The 24,595-nt window shown below is 47.6% G+C and overlaps 1 protein-coding gene across 1 annotated transcript; it reads left to right on the top strand.

Annotated features, from left to right (window-relative positions):
- The first annotated feature begins 5,760 nt into the window (after window positions 1-5,760).
- On the top strand, window positions 5,761-20,487 carry lancl2 (LanC lantibiotic synthetase component C-like 2 (bacterial)). Its single transcript, XM_068747956.1, has 9 exons — window positions 5,761-5,925; window positions 7,715-7,832; window positions 7,912-8,119; window positions 9,767-9,914; window positions 10,983-11,129; window positions 11,588-11,770; window positions 15,251-15,427; window positions 17,560-17,632; window positions 19,793-20,487. Exons 1-9 carry the CDS (start codon window positions 5,761-5,763, stop codon window positions 19,867-19,869), a joined length of 1,296 nt encoding a protein of 431 aa, XP_068604057.1. The 3' UTR covers window positions 19,870-20,487.
- The last annotated feature ends 4,108 nt before the right edge of the window (window positions 20,488-24,595 follow it).

Below are 24,595 nucleotides of genomic sequence, written 5' to 3' on the forward strand. Positions count from 1 at the left end.
ACAGTAGCATGTATTACAGTACAAGTACAGTCACACAGTAGCATGTATTACAGTACAAGTACAGTCAAACAGGAGCATGTATTACAGTACAAGTACAGTCACACAGTAGCATCTATTACAGTACAAGTACAGTCGAACAGTAGCATATATTACAGTACAAGTACAGTCACACAGTAGCATGTATTACAGTACAAGTACAGTCAAACAGTAGCATGTATTACAGTACAAGTACAGTCACACAGTAACATGTATTAGAGTACAAGTACAGTCACACAGTAGCATGTATTACAGTACAAGTACAGTCAAACAGTAGCATGTATTAGAGTACAAGTACAGTCAAACAGTAGCATGTATTACAGTACAAGTACAGTCACACAGTAGCATGTATTAGAGTACAAGTACAGTCAAACAGTAGCATCTATTACAGTACAAGTACAGTCGAACAGTAGCATATATTACAGTACAAGTACAGTCACACAGTAGCATGTATTACAGTACAAGTACAGTCAAACAGTAGCATGTATTACAGTACAAGTACAGTCACACAGTAGCATGTATTAGAGTACAAGTACAGTCACACAGTAGCATGTATTAGAGTACAAGTACAGTCAAACAGTGGCATCTATTACAGTACAAGTACAGTCGAACAGTAGCATCTATTACAGTACAAGTACAGTCAAACAGTAGCATATATTACAGTACAAGTACAGTCACACAGTAGCATGTATTACAGTACAAGTACAGTCAAACAGTAGCATGTATTAGAGTACAAGTACAGTCACACAGTAGCATGTATTACAGTACAAGTACAGTCAAACAGTAGCATGTATTACAGTACAAGTACAGTCGAACAGTAGCATGCATTACAGTACAAGTACAGTCAGTACTAGTGTTGTGGCTGTGGGTTTTGAAGGAGGCCAAAGAGGTGCATGTTTTGAGGGCGGGAGTCAAACAGTTCCACCCTTGGGGGGCAGTATTGTAAAAAGATGATTTACCCATGTTAGTCCTGTAGGAGGGGGTAATCAGGTTGTTGTTTGAGCTCCCTCTAGTGTTGTGGCTGTGGGTGTCACTAAATCTGTGGAGGTGTTCCGTCAGGTATGCAGGGATTGAGGGGACTGAGGGCAGAGCTGCATTGACTATTTTAAATGCCAATCCCATTTTGAGTTGTTTAACCCTGTCTTCTACCCTGAGCCATTTTAGGCTAGCAAAATGTCCAGGAAGAAGGTGGGTCATGGGCCCCAGATTGAGGAGTAGCCGAATCAGTTTAACCTCAACCTGAACCTACCTACTATGCACTGTCCTACAGTGTGTGTGTGTGCGTCTCTCTCTCTCTCTCTCTCTCAACCCAGCCGGCCAGAAAGATGGCCGGCTGGCACCATGAGCCTAGGTTCTGTCCAAGGTTTCTGCCCGTTAAAGGGAAGTTTTTCCTTGCCTCCGTTGCTCTTGTGGGTCAAGTTGGGTTCTGTGTTTCCCTGCTAATCCTGTAAAGTGCCTTGAGACGACTTTATGTTGTGATCTGGTGCTACAGAAATAAAACTGAATTAAATTGAATTGTGTGTGTGTGTGTGTGCGTGTGTGTGAGGGCCAGCTTGGAATGCTTGCATGGAATCACTAACTTATAGTGAGGGGATGGAAGTGATTGAAACGGACCTAAAACGCTTTTCATTCTGGATGCTGAACAATCAGAACAAGGACGGCCACTGAAGCAGGAGCAGAACGTGACAGAGGGAGGATGTGTGTGTGTGTGGGGGGGGGGGTCTGTGGTATGTGTGGAAGGGATGAAGGAGGGGATTTGTTTGTTGTCTCATCAATCTGGGGCCCATGACCCACCTTCTTCCTGGACATTTTGCTAGCCTAAAATGGCTCAGGGTAGAAGACAGGGTTAAACAACTCAAAATGGGATTGGCATTTAAAATAGTCAATGCAGCTCTGCCCTCAGTCCCCTCAATCCCTGCATACCTGAATAAACACCTCCACAGATTTAGTGACACCCACAGCCACAACACTAGAGGGAGCTCAAACAACAACCTGATTACCCCCTCCTATAGGACTAACATGGGTAAATCATCTTTTTATAATACTGCCACCCAAGGCTGGAACGGTTTGACTCCCGCCCTCAAAACATGCACCTCTTTGGCCTCCTTCAAAACGGCCCTAAAAATACACCTTTCAGGGGGACAGAAACGGAGATAGTCATCACGACTCTCTCCGGATCAACCCCCCCTCCTTTTTTTGTCCACCTACGTTGCACATATGAATTGCCTTAGTAATTTATTGTAAGTTATGTAAGTTATTTATTGTCATTTTGCATCAGTGGTGTAATTTATTTTAGATTAATTGTTAGTTTGCACTGGCGGTGTAAAATCATTTTATTTTTATTTTTCTAATGTTATTTTGCATCAATTGAGTAATTTAATATTGGTTTTATTTTTATTTGTTTTGTTAAATTTGTATTGTTAAGTGTTGATGATTTATGTACGAAGGACTTTCAACGGAAACAAGACCGCAAGGGCTTTTTAGAAATGCTCCTCTTAGACACGATGTTTGACTTTATTTGTACTGTAATACATGCTACTGTGTGACTGTACTTGTACTCTAACATTCTATCTAATAAATATATTCATCATCATCATCCCGGCAACATCACAAACAACACCATCTGTCACCGTTCACGTGTGAAGTGAGCCTGGACCAGAGTGCCTGTGGAAGTGGGAGTTAGAACACCTCCTGCAGCATGTGGTCCGTGGAGCGTACATGGGGGAGGAGGAGGAGGGGGGGGGGGGGGGGCTGATTTGTGGAGCAGCAGCAGCCTGACTGTTGGGTGCAGAGGAGGAAAGGCTGTGATGCCGTGACACAACGCTGAACGCACCGACCACCTCCCACTCCCCAGGAGAGGCTGTGGACACTGGGACACTGCGGGACGCTGCTGGGGGACGCTGCCGGGACCGGAGGACATACACTGTAGACTGACCGGTAAGGCTCCACCTGTCCGTTCCTGCGGGGGCTGCTGGTATGACGGCTCATTTTACAGATATCTCTGCTGCAACAATTGCTCTCTGTTCACGCGGCAGTGCTTTAACACACACTGTTCACTCTCATAGCAGAAACATGTTGTTCATTCTTTTAAATTGAGCATTGGAATATTTTCCTTTCATATATTATCCTCCGGGGCCTGTGTGGAACGCTAAGTCCACTCAAGGTGACATTCATGTGCTGACGTTTTTGTTCTGAGGTGTTAACGTGAGGTGCTCAACAGCCCAGGCTGCTTTCAGGCTGATTCATTTACGTTCAGGCTGCTTTCAGGCTGATTCCTTTAAGTTCAGGCTGCTTTCAGGCTGATTCATTTACGTTCAGGCTGCTTTCAGGCTGATTCATTTATGTTCAGGCTGATTCATTTACGTTCAGGCTGCTTTCAGGCTGATTCCTTTAAGTTCAGGCTGCTTTCAGGCTGATTCATTTACGTTCAGGCTGCTTTCAAGCTGATTCCTTTAAGTTCAGGCTGCTTTCAGGCTGATTCATTTACGTTCAGGCTGATTCATTTAAGTTCAGGTTGCTTTCAGGCGGATTCATTTACGTTCAGGCTGCTTTCAGGCTGATTAATTTACGTTCAAGCTGCTTTCAGGCTGATTCATTTACGTTCAAGCTGCTTTCAGGCTGATTCATTTATGTTCAAGCTGCTTTCAGGCTGATTCATTTACGTTCAGGCTGCTTTCAGGCTGATTCATTTACGTTCAAGCTGCTTTCAGGCTGATTCTTTGACGTTAAGGCTGCTTTTAGGCTGATTCATTTACGTTCAAGCTGCTTTCAGACTGATTCATTTACATTCAGGCTGCTTTCAGGCTGATTCGTTTACATTCAGGCTGCTTTCAGGCTGATTCATTTACGTTCAGGCTGCTTTCAGGCTGATTCGTTTAAGTTCAGGCTGCTTTCAGGCTGATTCATTTACGTTCAGGCTGATTCATTTAAGTTCAGGCTGCTTTCAGGCTGATTCATTTACGTTCAGGCTGCTTTCAGGCTGATTAATTTACGTTCAGGCTGATTCGTTTAATTTCAGGTTGCTTTCAGGCTGATTCATTTACGTTCAGGCTGCTTTCAGGCTGATTAATTTACGTTCAGGCTGATTCGTGTAAGTTCAGGTTGATTTCAGGCTGATTCATTTACGTTCAGGCTGATTCATTTACGTTCAGGCTGCTTTCAGGCTGATTCATTTACGTTCAGGCTGCTTTCAGGCTGATTCATTTACGTTCAGGTTGCTTTCAGGCGGATTCATTTACGTTCAGGCTGCTTTCAGGCTGATTCATTTACTTTCAGGCTGCTTTCAGGCTGATTCATTTATGTCCAGGCTGATTCATGTACGTTCAGGCTGATTCATTTAAGTTCAGGTTGCTTTCAGGCGGATTCATTTACGTTCAGGCTGCTTTCAGGCGGATTCATTTACGTTCAGGCTGCTTTCAGGCTGATTCATTTATGTCCAGGCTGATTCATGTACGTTCAGGCTGATTCATTTAAGTTCAGGCTGCTTTCAGGCTGATTCATTTACGTTCAAGTTGCTTTCAGGCTGATTCTTTTACGTTCAGGCTTCTTTCAGGCTGATTCATTTACGTTCAGGCTGCTTTCAGGCTGATTCATTTACGTTCAAGTTGCTTTCAGGCTGATTCATTTACGTTCAGGCTGCTTTCAGGCTGATTCATTTAAGTTCAGGCTGCTTTCAGGCTGATTCATTTACATTTAGGCTGCTTTCAGGCTGATTCTTTTACGTTAAGGCTGCTTTCAGGCTGATTCATTTACGTTCAAGCTGCTTTCAGGCTGATTTATTTACATTCAGGCTGCTTTCAGGCTGATTTGTTTAAGTTCAGGCTTCTTTCAGGCTGATTCATTTACTTTCAGGCTGCTTTCAGGCTGATTCATTTATGTCCAGGCTGATTCATTTACGTTCAGGCTGATTCATTTAAGTTCAGGTTGCTTTCAGGCGGATTCATTTACGTTCAGGTTGCTTTCAGGCTGATTCATTTACGTTCAAGTTGCTTTCAGGCTGATTCATTTACGTTCAGGCTGATTCATTTAAGTTCAGGCTGCTTTCAGGCTGATTCATTTACGTTCAAGTTGCTTTCAGGCTGATTCATTTACGTTCAGGCTGCTTTCAGGCTGATTCATTTACGTTCAAGTTGCTTTCAGGCTGATTCATTTACGTTCAGGCTGATTATTTACGTTCAAGCTGCTTTCAGGCTGATTCATTTAAGTTCAGGCTGCTTTCAGGCTGATTCATTTACGTTCAAGTTGCTTTCAGGCTGATTCATTTACGTTCAAGTTGCTTTCAGGCTGATTCATTTACGTTCAAGCTGCTTTCAGGCTGATTCATTTACGTTCAAGCTGCTTTCAGGCTGATTCATTTAAGTTCAGGCTTCTTTCAGGCTGATTCATTTACTTTCAGGCTGATTCATTAAGTTCAAGCTGCTTTCAGGCTGATTCATTTACGTTCATGCTGCTTTCAGGCTGATTAATTTATGGTCAGGCTGCTTTCAGGAAGATTTGTTTAAGTTCAAGCTGCTTTCAGGCTGTTTCGTTTACGTTCATGCTGCTTTCAGGCTGCTTTCAGGCTGATTCATTTACGTTCAGTCTGCTTTCAGGCTGTTTTCAGGCTGATTCAAACACTGCGTGGTTCTGAAAGCCTGTATTTGAACGCGGTTGCTTCTCTCCACTGTTTGGCCTCTCCGGCGCAGCGGAGGCTTTGTGTCCCGCCCGAGCCGCCGTAGCGTCGCGATGGGAGCCGCCATGTCGAAGCGGCTGAAGTTGCTCTCGGCTCCAGACGCAGCGATGGAGGAGCGGTCTTTCCCGAACCCCTACCCCGACTGGGAGCAGCGGACCCCCGCGTCCAGCTCCGGGGCAGGCGGAGGATGCAGTGAACCGTTTGACGGCGAAGGAAAGGTGACATGTTCGCCTCTCGTTGCTTTTTATTCACGTTCGCATCGTGATGTATTCGTGTAAGCTAATGCTAACGTTAGCCTGGCAGCTCGTGCGTTGTTTATGTCACGCAATGCGTTGTAATGACGTCACTGTTTCAGCCTTCACCATCCATGCTGCTGGGAGCATCTGACTCCAGTGGCGTAGTGGGTAGTGCTGTGGCCTCACGGCAGCGAGGTTCTGTGCGCTGTGCGCAGAGTTCGTATGTTCTCCCAGTGTCTGCGTGGGTTCTCCCGGTGTCTGCGTGGGTTCTCCCGGTGTCTGCGTGGGTTCTCCCAGTGTCTGCGTGGGTTCTCCCAGTGTCTGCGTGGGTTCTCCCAGTGTCTGCGTGGGTTCTCCCGGTGTCTGCGTGGGTTCTCCCGGTGTCTGCGTGGGTTCTCCCGGTGTCTGCGTGGGTTCTCCCGGTGTCTGCGTGGGTTCTCCCGGTGTCTGCGTGGGTTCTCCCGGTGTCTGCGTGGGTTCTCCCGGTGTCTGCGTGGGTTCTCCCAGTGTCTGCGTGGGTTCTCCCAGTGTCTGCGTGGGTTCACCCAGTGTCTGCGTGGGTTCACCCAGTGTCTGCGTGGGTTTTTGCTGTCTCACGCAGCAAAAATGATTTTACAACACCGATATAGTCCCTGTCTCTCCTCTGGACATGTCCAAACCATCAAAGTCTGGTCTCTCTGACCTTGTCTCCAAAACGTCTAACCTTTACTGTCCCTCTTATTGTCATATTTCTAATCGTATCCACCCTGGTCACTCCCAAGGAGAACCTCAGCATCTTCATCTCCTCCACTTCTAGCTCCGCCTCCTGTCTTTTCCTCAGAGCCACTGTCTCTAAGCCGTCCATCATGGCTGTCCTCAATACTGTCTCTAAGCCGTCCATCATGGCTGTCCTCACCACTGTCTCTAAGCCGTCCATCATGGCTGTCCTCACCACTGTCTCTAAGCCGTCCATCGTGGCTGTCCTCACCACTGTCTCTAAGCCGTCCATCATGGCTGTCCTCACCACTGTCTCTAAGCCGTCCATCATGGCTGTCCTCACCACTGTCTTGTAGACCTGTCCCTTCGTCCTATCACAGAGCACACCTGATACTTTCCTCCCCCCGTTCCAGCCTGCCTGCACACGATTCTTCACCTCCTTTCCACATTCTCTCCATCACTCTGCTCTGTTGACCCGAGGTACCTGAAGTCCTCTCCCTTCTTTACGTCTATTCCTTGTAGCTTCACTGTCCCCCCTGGGACCTTCTCATGTACACACATGTACTCTGTTTTGCTCCTGCTCACCTTCATTCCTCTCTTTTCTAGAGCAGACCTCCACTTCTCTAGATTCTCCTCCACCTGCAGATCACAATGTCATCTGCAAACATCACATTCAGAGGAGCTTCCTGTCTCACCTCATCTGTTAGTCTGTCCATCACCATGGCAACAAAAGGGCTCAGAGCTGATCCCTGGTGCATCCCACCTCTACACTAAACTCCCGTTACTCCTACTGGACTCTTCACTGCTGTCCTACATGTCCTGAAGTACTCTGACATACTTCTCTGCCACTCCAGACTTCTTCATGCAGTACCACAGTACCTCATGCAGTACCACAGTACCTCATGCAGTACCACAGTTCCTCTTTGGGCACCCTCTCCTAGGCTTTCTCTGGATCTACAAAGACACGACGCAGCTCCTTCTGACCTCCCCTGTGCTTCTCCGTTGCTAGCCTACACAGTGTTTGCTCCTCCTGAGAAGGAGCCTCTGGTCTAAAAGTGAGCTCTCTCATTCTCAGGTGAGCGCAACATTCCAGAAGAAAGTCCAGAATAAGATCAAAGATCTCCTCCAGCAAATGGAGGAGGGCCTGAAGACTGCCGACCCCCATGATTTCTCCACTTATACTGGGTGGACAGGTCTTTTGGAACACTGCTGAACTGACAACATGCTAATTGCACATGTTCCATCTGGTTAATCCCCAATCTTTCACTACAGGCATCGCCTTGCTCTACCTCCAACTGCACCGGGTGTCCCAAGAGGCCTCCCACCTACAGAGGGCGCTGGACTATGTAAAGAGGACCATGCGGATCCTGAATGGTCGCAAAGTGACGTTCCTTTGTGGTGATGCGGGGCCGCTTGCAGTGGGGGCAGTGGTCCACCACAAATTGAACAACACTGCTGATTGCAAAGACTGTCTGTCCAGGTGAGTGCAGCATGTTTAATGCTGGGCAGGGGTGCTGTCGAAACAAGTATCACAGTTTGTATTTCTATAAGTGTACTTTATATTAGTACTGCACATTGTTGAGGGTGGACCTGCCAGGGAACGGGACTAGAGGACGACCCAGGAGAAGAGACATGGACGTAGTGAGGGAGGACATGAGAGTGGCTGGTGTTGGGGAGGATGATGCAAAGGACAGGGTGAAGTGGAGAAGGTTGGGTTGCTGTGGCGACACCTCAGGGGACAAGAAGACAGTACCGTGGTAGTAGCTGCTCATTTACCAAATTGAGCACATGATGTAGCGCAGAGCTGCTCCCACTTTTTCAGCATGCTACTTAAAAATTAACAAGTCACAAAGATCTACCCACTAAAAAAAATGCTAAACATAGAAGTATTTTCAAATATATCGAGGATTCTTTATTTACGATGTACCGTATTTTCACGACCTTATGACGCACCTGCTGATTTGCCGCTGTCTCATTAACAGCTGATTTTTCGGTATTTTAAACATACAAAGGGCGCGCGACTCCGAAAGTTCGTTCCGTGAAGAAATCACAGTGTGAACGCAGACCTTTCAGCGAATTATAGATGCAGGAATCTGCTCCCAAAGGAACCGAGTCCTCTTGGCGCAGTGGGAAAGCACCCTAGGTTTCATTACTCCGAGTATCTGATGAAGAGTACTGCAGGAAGAAAACTGCCTGCCTCTTGGTCGTGTTGAAGCACGCCAGAGGCCGTGTGGTGCTAATCTGAGCCTGCCGGTTGCTCTGCCGCTAACGCTAGACGCCATGTAGCGCTAATCTGAGCCCGCCAGTTGCTCTGCCGCTAACGCTAGACGCCATGTAGCGCTAATCTGAGCCTGCCGGTTGCTCTGCCGCTAACGCTAGACGCCATGTAGCGCTAATCTGAGCCTGCCGGTTGCTCTGCCGCTAACGCTAGACGCCATGTAGCGCTAATCTGAGCCCGCCAGTTGCTCTGCCGCTAACGCTAGACGCCATGTAGCGCTAATCTGAGCCTGCCGGTTGCTCTGCCGCTAACGCTAGACGCCATGTAGCGCTAATCTGAGCCTGCCGGTTGCTCTGCCGCTAACGCTAGACGCCATGTAGCGCTAATCTGAGCCTGCCGGTTGCTCTGCCGCTAACGCCAGACGCCATGTAGCGCTAATCTGAGCCTGCCGGTTGCTCTGCCGCTAACGCTAGACGCCATGTAGCGCTAATCTGAGCCTGCCAGTTGCTCTGCCGCTAACGCTGGACGCCATGTAGCGCTAATCTGAGCCTGCCAGTTGCTCTGCCGCTAACGCTAGACGCCATGTAGCCCTAATCTGAGCCTGCCGGTTGCTCTGCCGCTAACGCTAGACGCCATGTAGCGCTAATCTGAGCCTGCCAGTTGCTCTGCCGCTAACGCTAGACGCCATGTAGCGCTAATCTGAGCCTGCCGGTTGCCCTGCCGCTAACGCCAGAGGCCATGTAGCGCTAATCTGAGCCTGCCGGTTGCTCTGCCGCTAATGCCAGAGGCCGTGTAGCGCTAATCTGAGCCTGCCGGTTGCCCTGCCGCTAACGCCAGAGGCCGTGTAGCGCTAATCTGAGCCTGCCGGTTGCTCTGCCGCTAACGCCAGAGGCCATGTTTCCCTGTCAGACTCCTGCAGTTGCAGCGGGCGGTGCTGAGTCCAGACTCGGAGATGCCAGATGAGCTGCTGTATGGTCGGGCCGGCTACCTTTATGCTCTTCTCTACGTCAACAAGGAGATCGGAGCCGACACGGTGGACGAGGATACCGTCACAAAGGTGAGGCACACGCCCACATTTCACACTTATCATGTAGCTACGTGTTCCTCCGAGCTCCAAAGTAGCATGAACATGTTTCTTCTGACTCAAGCTGGTGATAAATTAAATGCGTGTACAGTAGTCCCTCGATATAATGCGGTTCATCTTCCGTGACTTCGCTGCTTCGCAGAGTTTTAATGCGATTTTTCAGATTTTATTTTTTGCACTTGAACGCGTCTTGAAAGGCGCGGTCGGAGGAACTGTGAAATACGCGCGAGTCGCTATTAATCATTTCTCATGTGTTCAACCTCGTAGGTTGATCATTAAAATTAAATTCGTTATTTCTAAAAGCTATCATGTTTATTTGTTAAGCGTTTGTTTAATAGCGCTCTGATTCTCTGTGTAAAAAGAGGCTTTTATTTTGTAGGAGCATAAACGTCACGTCCCTTTTGGGTTTTGTTTCTTCCTGTTGATACATGTAGCCGCTGCCGTTCCGCTGTGCTAAGCTATCCAATAAAGCAGCTCATGAGAGGCTAAAGACAGCACGAGTAGAATATTTGTTCTTCTGCACTCCAAGCGGCTCTTTCCTCGACCTGCACGCCTTAACATTATTAACAGGAAAAGGTTCAGGCTGAGTCAATGGCCACAGTGAACATTTTGTCCTTTATCGGTCTTCAGACAAACGACGCGTCTCCTGGCCGTCCACCAGCAGCATTTTTACTTCTAAAGCAGTTCATAAGACAGAACCCAACTTGAGAGCAAGCGTTTGGGTGGAGGAGGCGAGAAAAGACTTCCCTTTAAAGATAGAGAGAGAGAGAGAGAGAGGCTCAGTGTGTCATGATGTTAAGCCACCAGTGCTGGCCTATGACATCACATTGATTACTGCATCGATTAACTATAACGTCTTTTCGGCCTGATTTTGCGAAGGTGACCGAACGCAGTCCTTGAGATATGCTTTATCCAGAAATCACACTTCACCTGCATCATGAAGGTTCCGGTCGGTGTGCAGCACAGTCGGCTGGTTCCGGCCGTGAAGAGCTCCGTGCATCAGGTCAATGACCTAGAACCCTCTTCTGGATCTGGCTTCAGGTGGTGAACTCTATTGTGGAGTCAGGGAAGAACATGTCAGCGGAGCAGAAGAAGACGGACCGCTGCCCTCTCCTTTACGAGTGGCACGAGAAGCAGTACGTCGGCGCTGCCCACGGCATGGCCGGCATCTACTGCATGCTGATGCAGGTGAGCAGGCTGCCTGCGTGCGTGCCCGTGCGTGTGTGTGTGTGTGTGTGTGTGTAGCTGCTGGGGTCTCATCGTCATGAGACGAAGCAGCCACGTTTCTCTTTCTAGTTCTCGTTTCTCTCCAAAGAGATTTTCTTCAGTCGGAGGAACAATCATTTAGAGATCGGGACGCCGTCCCAGCGACGTTCCCGGTCGCCTCCAGCAGATGGAGACAAGTAGAATGAGAACATGTCAAATTATGCAGCAAAATGAATTTAAATGTTACCAATGAAAGCGTGGTGGCGCCTTGGGTAGCGCTGTTGACTCACAGCGAGAACGTAGCGGGTTCGAATCCAATTGATGTTTGAATGTCCTACCTGTCTCTGCGGGGGGGGGGGGGGGGGGGGTTCTAGGGTGTCCTTTGATCTCAGAGTCGACGCCTCTTACCACAGTTGGAACCCGCCTCTCTCTCTCTTCAGCCTGGCGCAAAGGTCCACCCAGATGTTCTGTCCGAGTTGGTCCGTCCCAGCGTCGACTACGTCCGCCACAAGAAGTTCCGTTCGGGTAACTTCCCGTCGTCGTTGAGCAACGAGAGCGACCGGCTGGTCCACTGGTGCCACGGAGCTCCCGGTGTCGTCCACATGCTCATCATGGCCCACAAGGTGAAACGAGGGTCAGAATGGGCCAGCCTCAAGCGTCACGAACTGCAGCGGCCCCTGGTGGCCTGGCTGCGAACAGCGTTGTGTAGCATCTGCAGCCTGTAAGGCGCTGCTTTCACCAAAGACGGGATGGCTCGGCACTGTCTCGTCCGTTTGCTGCTGTTTCATGTCTCACTTGCGTGGTGAGAACAAACTGGAGCGTTTACTTGCTATTAGCTAGGTAGCTAACTTCACCCCAACGTCAGCGTTCCCAGACACCAAGCTGTTTCCTCAGCGCGAACAGGAAACAGGCGTTCCCGGTTTGTTCCCGGTTGGAGACGCAGCGTTGATTAAATGTAAAAAGAGGAATATGATCTTACAATAAACTTTATAATATGCGGTTGTAATAACTATTAAACAAGTACTACACCAACTACTCACCAGTAGTTCTGGTCTCAATAATCGCTTCTGTCCTTCATGTTCACCTTTTTTGTTTCATAATTTCCACATTCTTGTCTTTTAATCCGGGTTCTTGTTTTTTATTTCAGGGTTCATGTTTTTTTATTTCAGGGTTCTTGTTTTTTATTTCAGGGTTCTTGTTTTTTATTTCAGGGTTCTTGTTTTTTATTTCAGGGTTCTTGTTTTTTATTTCAGGGTTCTTGTCTTTTAATCCGGGTTCTTGTTTTTTATTTCAGGGTTCTTGTTTTTTATTTCAGGGTTCTTGTTTTTTATTTCAGGGTTCTTGTTTTTTATTTCAGGGTTCTCGGTCTCTTTGTGCAGAAGCAGCTTTTAACCCTTCGTTGCTCGTTAATGAAGCTAATCAGCTGTTGTAGATAAACCGTGTTTTAAGTCCGACTCCTGGTTTGTCTGTTAAAAGAGGTTTTATTTTCTTCCTCCTCAGTTGGACTTTCCCTTTAGCAAAGAAGCTCTCCAAAGACGTTTGTTTTTTATTAATCTTCACTAGTTCACGTCTGTTTTTAGTAACGTATCACGTAAAGCATGAAAATCCACAGGCGAATGTTACGTTGGAGAAAATCCTAAACACCCAACATGCCTGATGATAATCCAGCCTGTTCCAGTTAGTCTGTGGCCAGATAATCTGAGCCAAACAATGTTTTTAGCAAAGGAGAATTAGGATTGATGATGAATATATATATGATGAATATATTTATTAGATGGAATGTTAGAGTACAAGTACAGTCACACAGTAGCATGTATTACAGTACAAATAAAGTCAAACATCCTGTCTAAGAGGAGCATTTCTAAAAAGCCCTTGCGGTCTTGTTTCCGTTGAAAGTCCTTCGTACATAAATCATCCACAATTAACAATACAAATTTAACGATACAAATAAAGATAAAACCAATATTAAATTACTCAATTGATGCAACGTAACATTAGAAAAACAAAAATAAAATGGTTTTACACCGCCAGTGCAAACTAACAATTAAACTAAAATAAATTACACCACTGATTAGCCCATCAGAAGGCTGCATTCACGAAACATGAGAATGTTCAGAGATTTGGTTTAGCGTGATCCGTTTAGCGTGATCCGTTTAGCGTGGTCCGATTAGCGTGGTCCGTTTAGCGTGGTCCGATTAGCGTGATCCTTTTAGCGTGGTCCTTTTAGCGTGGTCCGTTTAGCGTGGTCCGTTTAGCGTGGTCCGTTTAGCGTGGTCCGATTAGCGTGATCCTTTTAGCGTGGTCCGTTTACCGTGGTCCGTTTACCGTGGTCCGTTTAGCGTGGTCCGTTTACCGTGATCCGTTTACCGTGGTCCGTTTACCGTGGTCCGTTTAGCGTGGTCCGTTTACCGTGATCCGTTTACCGTGGTCCGTTTAGCGTGATCCGTTTAGCGTGGTCCGTTTAGACTGATCCTTTTAGCGTGGTCCGTTTAGCGTGGTCCGTTTAGACTGATCCTTTTAGCGTGGTCCGTTTAGCGTGGTCCGTTTAGCGTGGTCCGTTTAGCGTGATCCGTTTAGCGTGGTCCGTTTAGCGTGGTCCGTTTAGCGTGGTCCGTTTAGCGTGGTCCGTTTAGCGTGGTCCGTTTAGACTGATCCTTTTAGCATGGTCCGTTTAGACTGATCCTTTTAGCATGGTCCGTTTAGCGTGATCCGTTTAGCGTGGTCCGTTTAGCGTGATCCGTTTAGCGTGATCCGTTTAGCGTGGTCCGTTTAGCGTGGTCCGTTTAGCGTGGTCCGTTTAGCGTGATCCGTTTACCGTGGTCCGTTTAGCGTGGTCCGTTTACCGTGGTCCGTTTAGCGTGATCCGTTTAGCGTGGTCCGTTTAGCGTGATCCGTTTACCGTGGTCCGTTTAGCGTGATCCGTTTAGCGTGGTCCGTTTAGCGTGATCCGTTTAGCGTGGTCCGTTTAGACTGATCCTTTTAGCGTGGTCCGTTTAGACTGATCCTTTTAGCATGGTCCGTTTAGTGTGATCCGTTTAGCGTGGTCCGTTTACCGTGATCCGTTTAGCGTGATCCGTTTAGCGTGGTCCGTTTAGCGTGATCCGTTTACCGTGGTCCGTTTAGCGTGGTCCGTTTACCGTGGTCCGTTTAGCGTGATCCGTTTAACGTGGTCCGTTTACCGTGGTCCGTTTAGCGTGATCCGTTTAGCGTGATCCATTTAGCGTGATCCGCTTAGCGTGGTCCGTTTAGCGTGGTCCGTTTAGCGTGGTCCGTTTAGCGTGGTCCGTTTAGCGTGATCCGTTTAGCGTGGTCCGTTTAGCGTGATCCGTTTACCGTGGTCCGTTTAGCGTGGTCCGTTTACCGTGGTCCGTTTAGCGTGATCCGTTTAACGTGGTCCGTTTACCGTGGTCCGTTTAGCGTGATCCGTTTAGCGTGATCCATTTAGCGTGATCCGCTTAGCGTGGTCCGTTTAGCGTGGTCCGTTTAGCGTGGTCCGTTTAGCGTGGTCCGTTTAGCGTGATCCGTTTAGCGTGGTCCGTTTAGCGTGATCCGTTTAGCGTGATCCGTTTAGCGTGGTCCGTTTAGCGTGATCCGTTTACCGTGGTCCGTTTAGCGTGGTCCGTTTAGCGTGGTCCGTTTAGCGTGGTCCGTTTAGCGTGGTCCGTTTAGCGTGGTCCGTTTAGCGTGGTCCGTTTAGCGTGGTCCGTTTAGCGTGGTCCGTTTAGCGTGGTCCGTTTAGCGTGATCCGTTTAGCGTGATCCGTTTAGCGTGGTCCGTTAACGTGGTCCGTTTAGCGTGGTCCGTTTAGCGTGGTCCGTTTAGCGTGGTCCGTTTAGCGTGGTACGTTTAGCGTGGTCCATTTAGCGTGGTCCGTTTAGCGTGGTCCTTTTAGCGTGGTCCGTCTAGCGTGGTCCGTTTAGCGTGGTCCGTTTAGCGTGGTCCGTTTAGCGTGGTCCGTTTAGCGTGGTCCGTTTAGCGTGGTCCGTTTAGCGTGATCCGTTTAGCGTGATCCGTTTAGCGTGGTCCGTTTAGCGTGGTCCATTTATCTGACCACACACTTGACTGCCTAACGTTTCACGGTTCATTTGGACTCGTCCTTCCAGGTGTTCAAAGAGGAGAAGTATTTGAAGGAGGCTGCAGAATGTGCTGAGCTGATATGGCGGCGGGGCCTGCTCCGGAAAGGCTACGGCATCTGTCACGGGACCGCTGGCAATGGCTACGCCTTCCTGTCGCTTTACAAGCACACTCGGGACCAGAAATATCTCTACCATGTCTGCAAGGTAAGAACAAGAGACACGGCGGGCCTGCAAAGTCGCAGAGTCTGCTGAGCACAGCTCAACACCTTCAATATAACGTCAAGTAATCTTCTGAAAGGAGATTCTGTCTGTAAATCAAACCGAGTAGTCACTGGGACGACTGGTGGACGATCCTGTCCCCTGTCCCCAGAGGTTCCGGTGGCCTGCTGCTGCTTCAGGAATCAGCTTGTTGTTTCTTCTGTGTACTAGAAGTCACCTGCCCTTAAAGTGGAGCAGGACGTTCTCCTGTACAATTTAATTTAGTAAGTGCTGCAGCTTCTCCACGCCAAGGAAGGTTTGGTTGGTTATTTCCCATCGACCCGAGGTGATCCAGAAAGTAACGAGGATCCACCCAAAAACCCGAATGGGTTGGACTCCCAAGCACCCTGACGGGTCCGGTTAGATAAATGAAGCGTTAGCAATCTGCCCTGCATGTGGGTTTATCCTGTTCACTGTTGAAGAGTAGAGACGGGAAGGATGTTCAGCATGTTAGAGTGATGAAGAGTAGAGACAGGAAGGATGTTCAGCATGTTAGAGTGATGAAGAGTAGAGACAGGAAGGATGTTCAGCATGTTAGAGTGATGAAGAGTAGAGACAGGAAGGATGTTCAGCATGTTAGAGTGATGAAGAGTAGAGACAGGAAGGATGTTCAGCATGTTAGTGATGAAGAGTAGAGACAGGAAGGATGTTCAGCATGTTAGAGTGATGAAGAGGAGAGACAGGAAGGATGTTCAGCATGTTAGAGTGATGAAGAGTAGAGACAGGAAGGATGTTCAGCATGTTAGTGATGAAGAGTAGAGACAGGAAGGATGTTCAGCATGTTAGAGTGATGAAGAGTAGAGACAGGAAGGATGTTCAGCATGTTAGAGTGATGAAGAGTAGAGACAGGAAGGATGTTCAGCATGTTAGAGTGATGAAGAGTAGAGACAGGAAGGATGTTCAGCATGTTAGAGTGATGAAGAGTAGAGACAGGAAGGATGTTCAGCATGTTAGAGTGATGAAGAGTAGAGACAGGAAGGATGTTCAGCATGTTAGAGTGATGAAGAGTAGAGACAGGAAGGATGTTCAGCATGTTAGAGTGATGAAGAGTAGAGACAGGAAGGATGTTCAGCATGTTAGAGTGATGAAGAGTAGAGACAGGAAGGATGTTCAGCATGTTAGAGTGATGAAGAGTAGAGACAGGAAGGATGTTCAGCATGTTAGAGTGATGAAGAGTAGAGACAGGAAGGATGTTCAGCATGTTAGAGTGATGAAGAGTAGAGACAGGAAGGATGTTCAGCATGTTAGAGTGATGAAGAGTAGAGACAGGAAGGATGTTCAGCATGTTAGAGTGATGAAGAGTAGAGACAGGAAGGATGTTCAGCATGTTAGAGCGATGAAGAGTAGAGACAGGAAGGATGTTCAGCATGTTAGAGTGATGAAGAGTAGAGACAGGAAGGATGTTCAGCATGTTAGTGATGAAGAGTAGAGACAGGAAGGATGTTCAGCATGTTAGAGTGATGAAGAGTAGAGACAGGAAGAATGTTCAGCATGTTAGAGTGATGAAGAGTAGAGACAGGAAGGATGTTCAGCATGTTAGAGTGATGAAGAGTAGAGACGGGAAGGATGTTCAGCATGTTAGTGATGAAGAGTAGAGACAGGAAGGATGTTCAGCATGTTAGAGTGATGAAGAGTAGAGACAGGAAGGATGTTCAGCATGTTAGTGATGAAGAGTAGAGACAGGAAGGATGTTCAGCATGTTAGAGTGATGAAGAGTAGAGACAGGAAGGATGTTCAGCATGTTAGAGTGATGAAGAGTAGAGACAGGAAGGATGTTCAGCATGTTAGAGTGATGAAGAGGAGAGACAGGAAGGATGTTCAGCATGTTAGAGTGATGAAGAGTAGAGACAGGAAGGATGTTCAGCATGTTAGTGATGAAGAGTAGAGACAGGAAGGATGTTCAGCATGTTAGAGTGATGAAGAGTAGAGACAGGAAGGATGTTCAGCATGTTGGAGTGATGAAGAGTAGAGACAGGAAGGATGTTCAGCACGTTAGAGTGATGAAGAGGAGTAGAGGCTCCTGTGAGCTTCATCCCCCCGTAATGACTACATGTTGGTTGTTGGTTTGCTTCCTGCAGTTTGCTGAGTGGTGTTTGGCCTATGGGACCCACGGCTGTCGCATCCCGGACAGACCCTACTCCCTCTTTGAAGGTATCAAACACCAGAATGATTCCAAGATGCTTTATTTAACCAGATTAAACCCAATGAAATTATTTAACCAGATCAAACCCAATGAGATTATTTAACCAGATTAAACCCAATGAGATTATTTAACCAGATTAAACCCAATTAGATTATTTAACCAGATTAAACCCAATGAAATTATTTAACCAGATCAAACCCAATGAGATTATTTAACCAGATTAAACCCAATGAAATTATTTAACCAGATCAAACCCAATGAGATTATTTAACCAGATTAAACCCAATGAGATTATTTAACCAGATTAAACCCAATTAGATTATTTAACCAGATTAGACCCAATGAGATTATTTATCCAGATTAAACCCAATGAGATTATTTAACCAGATTAAACCCAATGAGATTATTTATCCAGATTAAACCCAATGAGATTATTTAACCAGATTAAACCCAATGAGATTATTTAACCAGATTAAACCCAATGAGATCAGGATCTCTCTGAGGTCATCAGAACGGTTGCGTAGAGATGATGGTATTACATAAAACACACAAATTACAAGGTGCAGTAGGGATTCAAACAAACAATTTAAGACTGTTTCGTGTCTCACGCTGTCTGTCCCTCAGGACAGATCGGGCAAGCGTCCCACGCAGAGCGGACAGCGAAGCTGAAAGCTTTCTCTGAATTCTGTCTTTACCCTCGGTAGGAATAGATAAAACTAGAGAACAGCAAGAACGCGAGGCTTGTAAGGGCGAGTCGAGCCTAAAAGAGTCTAAAGAGTCGGCCAATTCACAATGGTGGGTGCAGCCAGGGACAAATCTCAGTGCTGACTGAAAACCAGTGTCCAGGGTCTGGAGACATTTGGACGATGCACTGGAACAAAGCACATCCCCATAATCAAGAATAGGTAGGAAGGTCGCTGTGACTAATTTCTCTCTGACCTTGAGAGAAGCAAGTTCTGCTTCTAATAGAACCCCAGCTTCAGCTTCGAAGTTTTGTGACAAGATTATTTATGTGCTTTAAACGAAAGCTTCCGATCGAGGATAAAGCCCGAGTACTTATTTAAAACCTGTTCTGCTTGTAAAAACTGAAGCGAGTGAGGTTGAACAGCAATGAATATGGTGTCGTCTGCATAAAAATGACACTTTGCATTCCACAAGTTATTACTGAGATTATTTATGTCGGCTGAAAATAAAATGGGTCCCAAAACTGAACCTTGAGGCACCCCTTTGGTGATGTCCAGGAAGAAGAGGTGGCTTCAGCCACCTGGGCACACCCCCTGTGTAGCATTAGCATTTTTAGCTTTATACATCTTGTTGTTCTCTGGTCCTGCTCTGTCTCTATCACTTCTCTATCCATCTACTCGTTTTTGACTTTCCTTCTACCTCTCGCTCTCTCTCTCTCCTTCCTTCCTTCCTTCCTTCCTTCCTTCACCCAGCCGGTCCGGACAGATGTCTGTCCACCATGATTCTAGGTTCTGTCCAAGGTTTCTGCCTGTTAAAGGGAAGTTTAACCTTGCCTCCGTCGCCAAAGTTCTTGCTCTCGTTGGTCAACTTGGGTTCTCTCTTTCCCTGCTAATCCTGTAAAGTGCCTTGAGATGACTTCCTGTTGTGATCTGGCGCTATATAAATAAAGTTGAATTGAATTGTTCTATCAGATAAGTCGTTTGCAAACCGGGCAGCGGCATGATTGGATAAGCTAAATGTCGTGCAGGGCTTGTATCAGCAGGCCGGGGTCAACGGTCAAAAGCTTCTGACAAATCAGTACAAAGAGCAACACAACAGTTGTTGCTGTCCAGGACCTCCATACTAACAGTTAGCAGTTAGCAGCTAGCACTAACAGTTAGCAGCTAGCAGTGCTGCTGTGCTGTTTTCTACAACCAGATTGGTCCGTAATTGTTCATGTTTGTGCCCCCCCCCCTTTAACAACGAAGGCTGATTTCCAGATTTGGGGACTTGAATTGGTAGTAAAACTCACTCAGCCAACGTTAAGAGGAGGGTTCAGTGTGAGCAGGTCCAGCTGCCGTACGGCACATCCCAAAAAAAGGTTCAATCCTGCTTCTGTTCTCTCAAAGTGAAAACGTCAAACACATTAGTGAAGGTCTCCACCGTTTCGTAATGCAACCCTCGACGTGGAACCTGACTGCCGGCTGAACGTCGTTCCTCCTCAGGCTTGGCCGGGACCATCTACTACCTGTCAGAGATGACGGCGCCAGAGGCCTCTGGTTTCCCTGCGTTTGACCTTTGACCTGACGCCACCGAGGAGGATGAAGAACGTGCTCGAACTCTGGCCACGGATCCGTGCAGCAGGAGGAGCGGACTGGCCGGTGCGGTGCAGGAAGCTGCACGTCACGTCTGATCCGCGACTGTTTGCTGTCGGCAGCACCTCCTGCTGGCTCCTGCTGGCTCCTGCTGGCTCCTGCTGGCTCCTGCTGGCTCCTGCTGGCTCCTGCTGGCTCCTGCTGGCTCCTGCTGGCTCCTGCTGGCTCCTGCTGGCTCCCGCTGGCTCCTGCTGGCTCCTGCTGGCTCCTTGTCTGCATGCTCGCTGTGATTGGCTCTTTGTCCTCCTGTGACTCCCTTTCGTTTGTCCCGTGCAGGAGTCGTGTTGCTGTCAGAGGAGCAGCAACCGAAGGCCGGTTAACGCTCGATAGTGTTTTGTTTAATTTGGGGGCGACGCCCCTTTACCCATCATGCAACAGATTGGAACGTTTTCCAGCCCCATCCTTCTGCCAGTTGTTTATGGAAGTCTGTCCAGTCTGTCCCACCCCCCCCCTGCAGACGGTTCAGGGATGGATGTGGGTGAGGACAGAACGTGTGTCCCGGTTTACTGCTCCGTCTGTCGTATTGAGTCTTCCTGATTAAACGTCAGTGACAGCAGCACAGAGACTCCTTTGTTCTTCCTGAATCCGTCGTCGTCGCCCCCGGTCTGCTCGTCCCTCGATGCCCACGCAGGACGGGACCCGGCCGGGCTGCCTGCGGAGGCGTCCAGCCCAGTCTGTCTGAGGCCTTTTTCATTGGCAGTGAAATAAGCGAATCGGCGATCTTGAAACTCCCGTAAACATTGTCCAAGCGTTTCATTCCGTTCTTCTGAACTGATCTGGAGACTTTATTGATCCCAGCGACGTTGTGTTTGTTAGAAATGACTAGCGTTGTGTAACATTTATGATTTATCCGTGAATGAGCAGCAGCCGCTGGAGCACTCCAACCCAAAACAAACACGGGAGAGGGCGGGACTTCCCCTCCTACTTTGTCCAATCGACGAGCGCCCCTTTCAGCCACGCGACGCTGCTGTGAAAGCAGACCTTTCATAAAGTATCAGCTCCCCAATCGAACCGAGTCCCCTTGGTCCGGTGTGAAAGCGACCTTATTCACGGGGACCTTTTGCCAACATGCGCCATGCGTGACGTCACCGATCTGGAGCTAAACAGCGGTAGGAGCGCTAAAAGGCTGTGGTACAAGCTAGCTAAAAGTTACGACTTCAGAATGTCCTCTTGTGCGTTTGGGTTATTGAACATTTAAAGTCCTTCTGTTTGATCATCTAACACGCCTCTAAAGTCTGTTTGATCATCTAACACGCCTCTAAAGTCTGTTTGATCATCTAACACGCCTCTAAAGTCTGTTTGATCGTCTAACACGTCTCTAAAGTCTGTTTGATCATCTAACACGCCTCTAAAGTCTGTTTGATCATCTAACACGCCTCTAAAGTCCTTCTGTTTGATCATCTAACACGCCTCTAAAGTCTGTTTGATCATCTAACACGCCTCTAAAGTCCTGTTTGATAATCTAACACGCCTCTAAAGTCCTTCTGTTTGATCATCTAACACGCCTCTAAAGTCTGTTTGATCATCTAACACGCCTCTAAAGTCTGTTTGATCATCTAACACGCCTCTAAAGTCCTGTTTGATAATCTAACACGCCTCTAAAGTCCTTCTGTTTGATCATCTAACACGCCTCTAAAGTCTGTTTGATCATCTAACACGCCTCTAAAGTCTGTTTGATCGTCTAACACGCCTCTAAAATCTGTTTGATCATCTAACACGCCTCTAAAGTCTGTTTGATCGTCTAACACGCCTCTAAAGTCTGTTTGATCATCTAACACGCCTCTAAAATCTGTTTGATCATCTAACACGCCTCTAAAGTCTGTTTGATCGTCTAACACGCCTCTAAAGTCTGTTTGATCATCTCTGGATGCTGAAAGTCTCTTTTCTTACAGGCAAGCTGGAGGTAAGAGATCGTGTTATTGATCGATTATTCTTTGCAGAGCCACTTATTGATGTCTCTCGTGGTTTTCGCTTGCTAGAAAAAGAGAGAGCCTGAAAATGGAAACGGGACGCCCCCTGCTGGAGTGAGTAGAACATACAAACCGCTTTGCTCAATGGTTGAAGCACTTGCTAATTAGGAACAAGCTGATCAATCAGAGATTCCGGCCCCCCCGCCTCCAAGTGCCCTATCTTGCAATGTTAAAGAATCCTCCAATCATGCCATTCGTGTCCCTCCCTCTTAAAGTGACACTCCCATGTTGCAGCACAGGCACAATTCCAGATGTAAAAATAATTCTAGAATCTGGATCCAGATCCGGATCAACGCCATTCTCGGGGAGGGCCGAGCCACGGACAGAACCTTGCTTGTGTAAAAATTTCAAGTCGATTGGGTTACTAGTTTTTGAGTTATGCGCTCGGACACACAAACAAACGCACCCAATTGCAATACCCTCGCCTCCTCTTCGGCGAGGGTAATGACACCCATCTTCTGTTTGTCAATCGTTTGAAGAGGTTCCCGTTCCAGATGTGGACCCAGCTGAGAAGGTGCCTGAGCTGCTGCTACATGACGAAGAGGAAGAAGAGGCTGAGCCCGAGCCTAGGGTCACTGGGGAGGGGGACTTGAACAGTAACTATTGTCATCTTAGAGCAGACTATTCTAGAAATGAACAGATCTCCCTTCAGGTTGTCCTCGGTGAGAAACGAAGCTGCTCTTTCTGACTGTCACACAAATGCTCCGTAGGCTGGAGGGTCACTTCCTGTTCAGACAGCGGTGCTCAAGCCCCCCATTAAACGGTCCAGTCAAAGCGTGCCGAAGAGGTTCAGGAGGGATTCCAGAAGATGCAGACGCAGCCCGGGCTCAAACCAGCTGGTAGGAAGAGCCCCTGCAGGGGCAGTTACCTGACTGTCCCCCGGCTGGGGAGGCAGACAAACCAATAACGCTTCACTAAAGGAAGGAACCGGTTACCCCACAGTGAGGTCCGTTCTCCTGGAACACGTTCTCCTGGAACACGCTCTCCTGGAACACGCTCTCCTGGAACACGCTCTCCAGGAACACGCTCTTCTGGAACACGCTCTCCTGGAACACGCTCTCCTGGAACACGCTCTCCAGGAACACGTTCTCCTGGAACACGTTCTCCTGGAACACGCTCTTCTGGAACACGCTCTCCTGGAACACGCTCTCCAGGAACACGCTCTTCTGGAACACGCTCTCCTGGAACACGCTCTCCAGGAACACGCTCTTCTGGAACACGCTCTCCTGGAACACGCTCTCCTGGAACACGCTCTCCAGGCACACGCTCTTCTGGAACACGCTCTCCTGGAACACGCTCTCCTGGAACACGCTCTCCAGGAACACGTTCTCCTGGAACACGTTCTCCTGGAACACGCTCTTCTGGAACACGCTCTCCTGGAACACGCTCTCCTGGAACACGCTCTCCAGGAACACGCTCTTCTGGAACACGCTCTCCTGGAACACGCTCTCCTGGAACACGCTCTCCTGGAACACGCGCTCCTGGAATACGTTCTCCAGGAACACGTTCTCCTGGAACACGCGCTCCTGGAGCGTTCATTTACATAGTCATCACGACTCTCCGGATCAACCCCCCCCCTTTATTCTCCACCTACGTTGTACATATTATGTGTCTTTTTAATTTATTGTTATTTTGCATCAATTGAATAATGTAATATTAGTTTTATTTGTATTGTTAAATGTCGATGATTTATGTACGAAGGACTTTCAACGAAAACAAGACCGCAAGGGCTTTTTAGAAATGCTCCTCTTAGACAGGATGTTTGACTGTACTTGTACTGTACTTGTACTGTAATACATGCTACTGTTTGACTCTACTTGTACTCTAACACAGTGTTTCCCAACCTTTTTTGAACCGCGGCACACTTTTTACATTTAAAAAATCCTGCGGCACACCACCAACCAAAATGACACAAAATGACACTCTAACACAGTACATATTAGATTAGATGACCTTTATTATAATACATATAGTTAATAATATAGTTTTTAAATGTATTTATGCTTAGTGGGAAACCTGGGGCTGCTTCGATGAACACAAAATGGATATCCTGCAGTAATTGTAGAAAGACACACACAAAGCTCTTCCTCAACCGCTCTGTCTCTGTTTTTAGTTTTTATCGCCGTCGAGCTTGAGAAGCTCAGCTCACACAGATATGTGGTTGAAAACGGGAGCAATGTCAGAATAGCTTTGTTGGCTAGAACGGGGAACTCCTTGGCAACAGACAACCAGAAACTGTTTAAAGTTTAGCTTTAAACCACCATCTTGTTTCAGGTCAGTGAGTTCCTCTTTCTGCTTTAAAGTCGGGTCCTTTCCAGCACCGGATGCTGAGCTGTGTGGGTCCCGAACCCAGTCAAGGCATTCTGTGGAGGCTGAATAGAAATAAAATGACAACTTCTCCTCAAGAGTTTTCAACTGTGTGCAAATCACCTCGCTCACTTTAGCTATCTCTTTGGCCGCGTCACGGCCGAACATCTCGTTTACCTTTACAAGCTGCAGTATTAATGTTTCTGCCACAGTGTGGGACTTTTTGATTTAGCTACAAGTTCAGCAACAAGGTAGCTAGCTTTGAGGGCTCTCTCCTTTACCTTTGTGGTTTCTCTAAAAACAGTTCCCCGTTTCTCATTGTTTGTACGTAAGCGTACAGAATAGTCCATCGGCTTGTTTTGAACGGAAGGGTGTC

Source organism: Brachionichthys hirsutus, chromosome 14 (assembly GCF_040956055.1).
Source record: "Brachionichthys hirsutus isolate HB-005 chromosome 14, CSIRO-AGI_Bhir_v1, whole genome shotgun sequence".
Classification (NCBI taxonomy): Eukaryota; Metazoa; Chordata; class Actinopteri; order Lophiiformes; family Brachionichthyidae; genus Brachionichthys; species Brachionichthys hirsutus.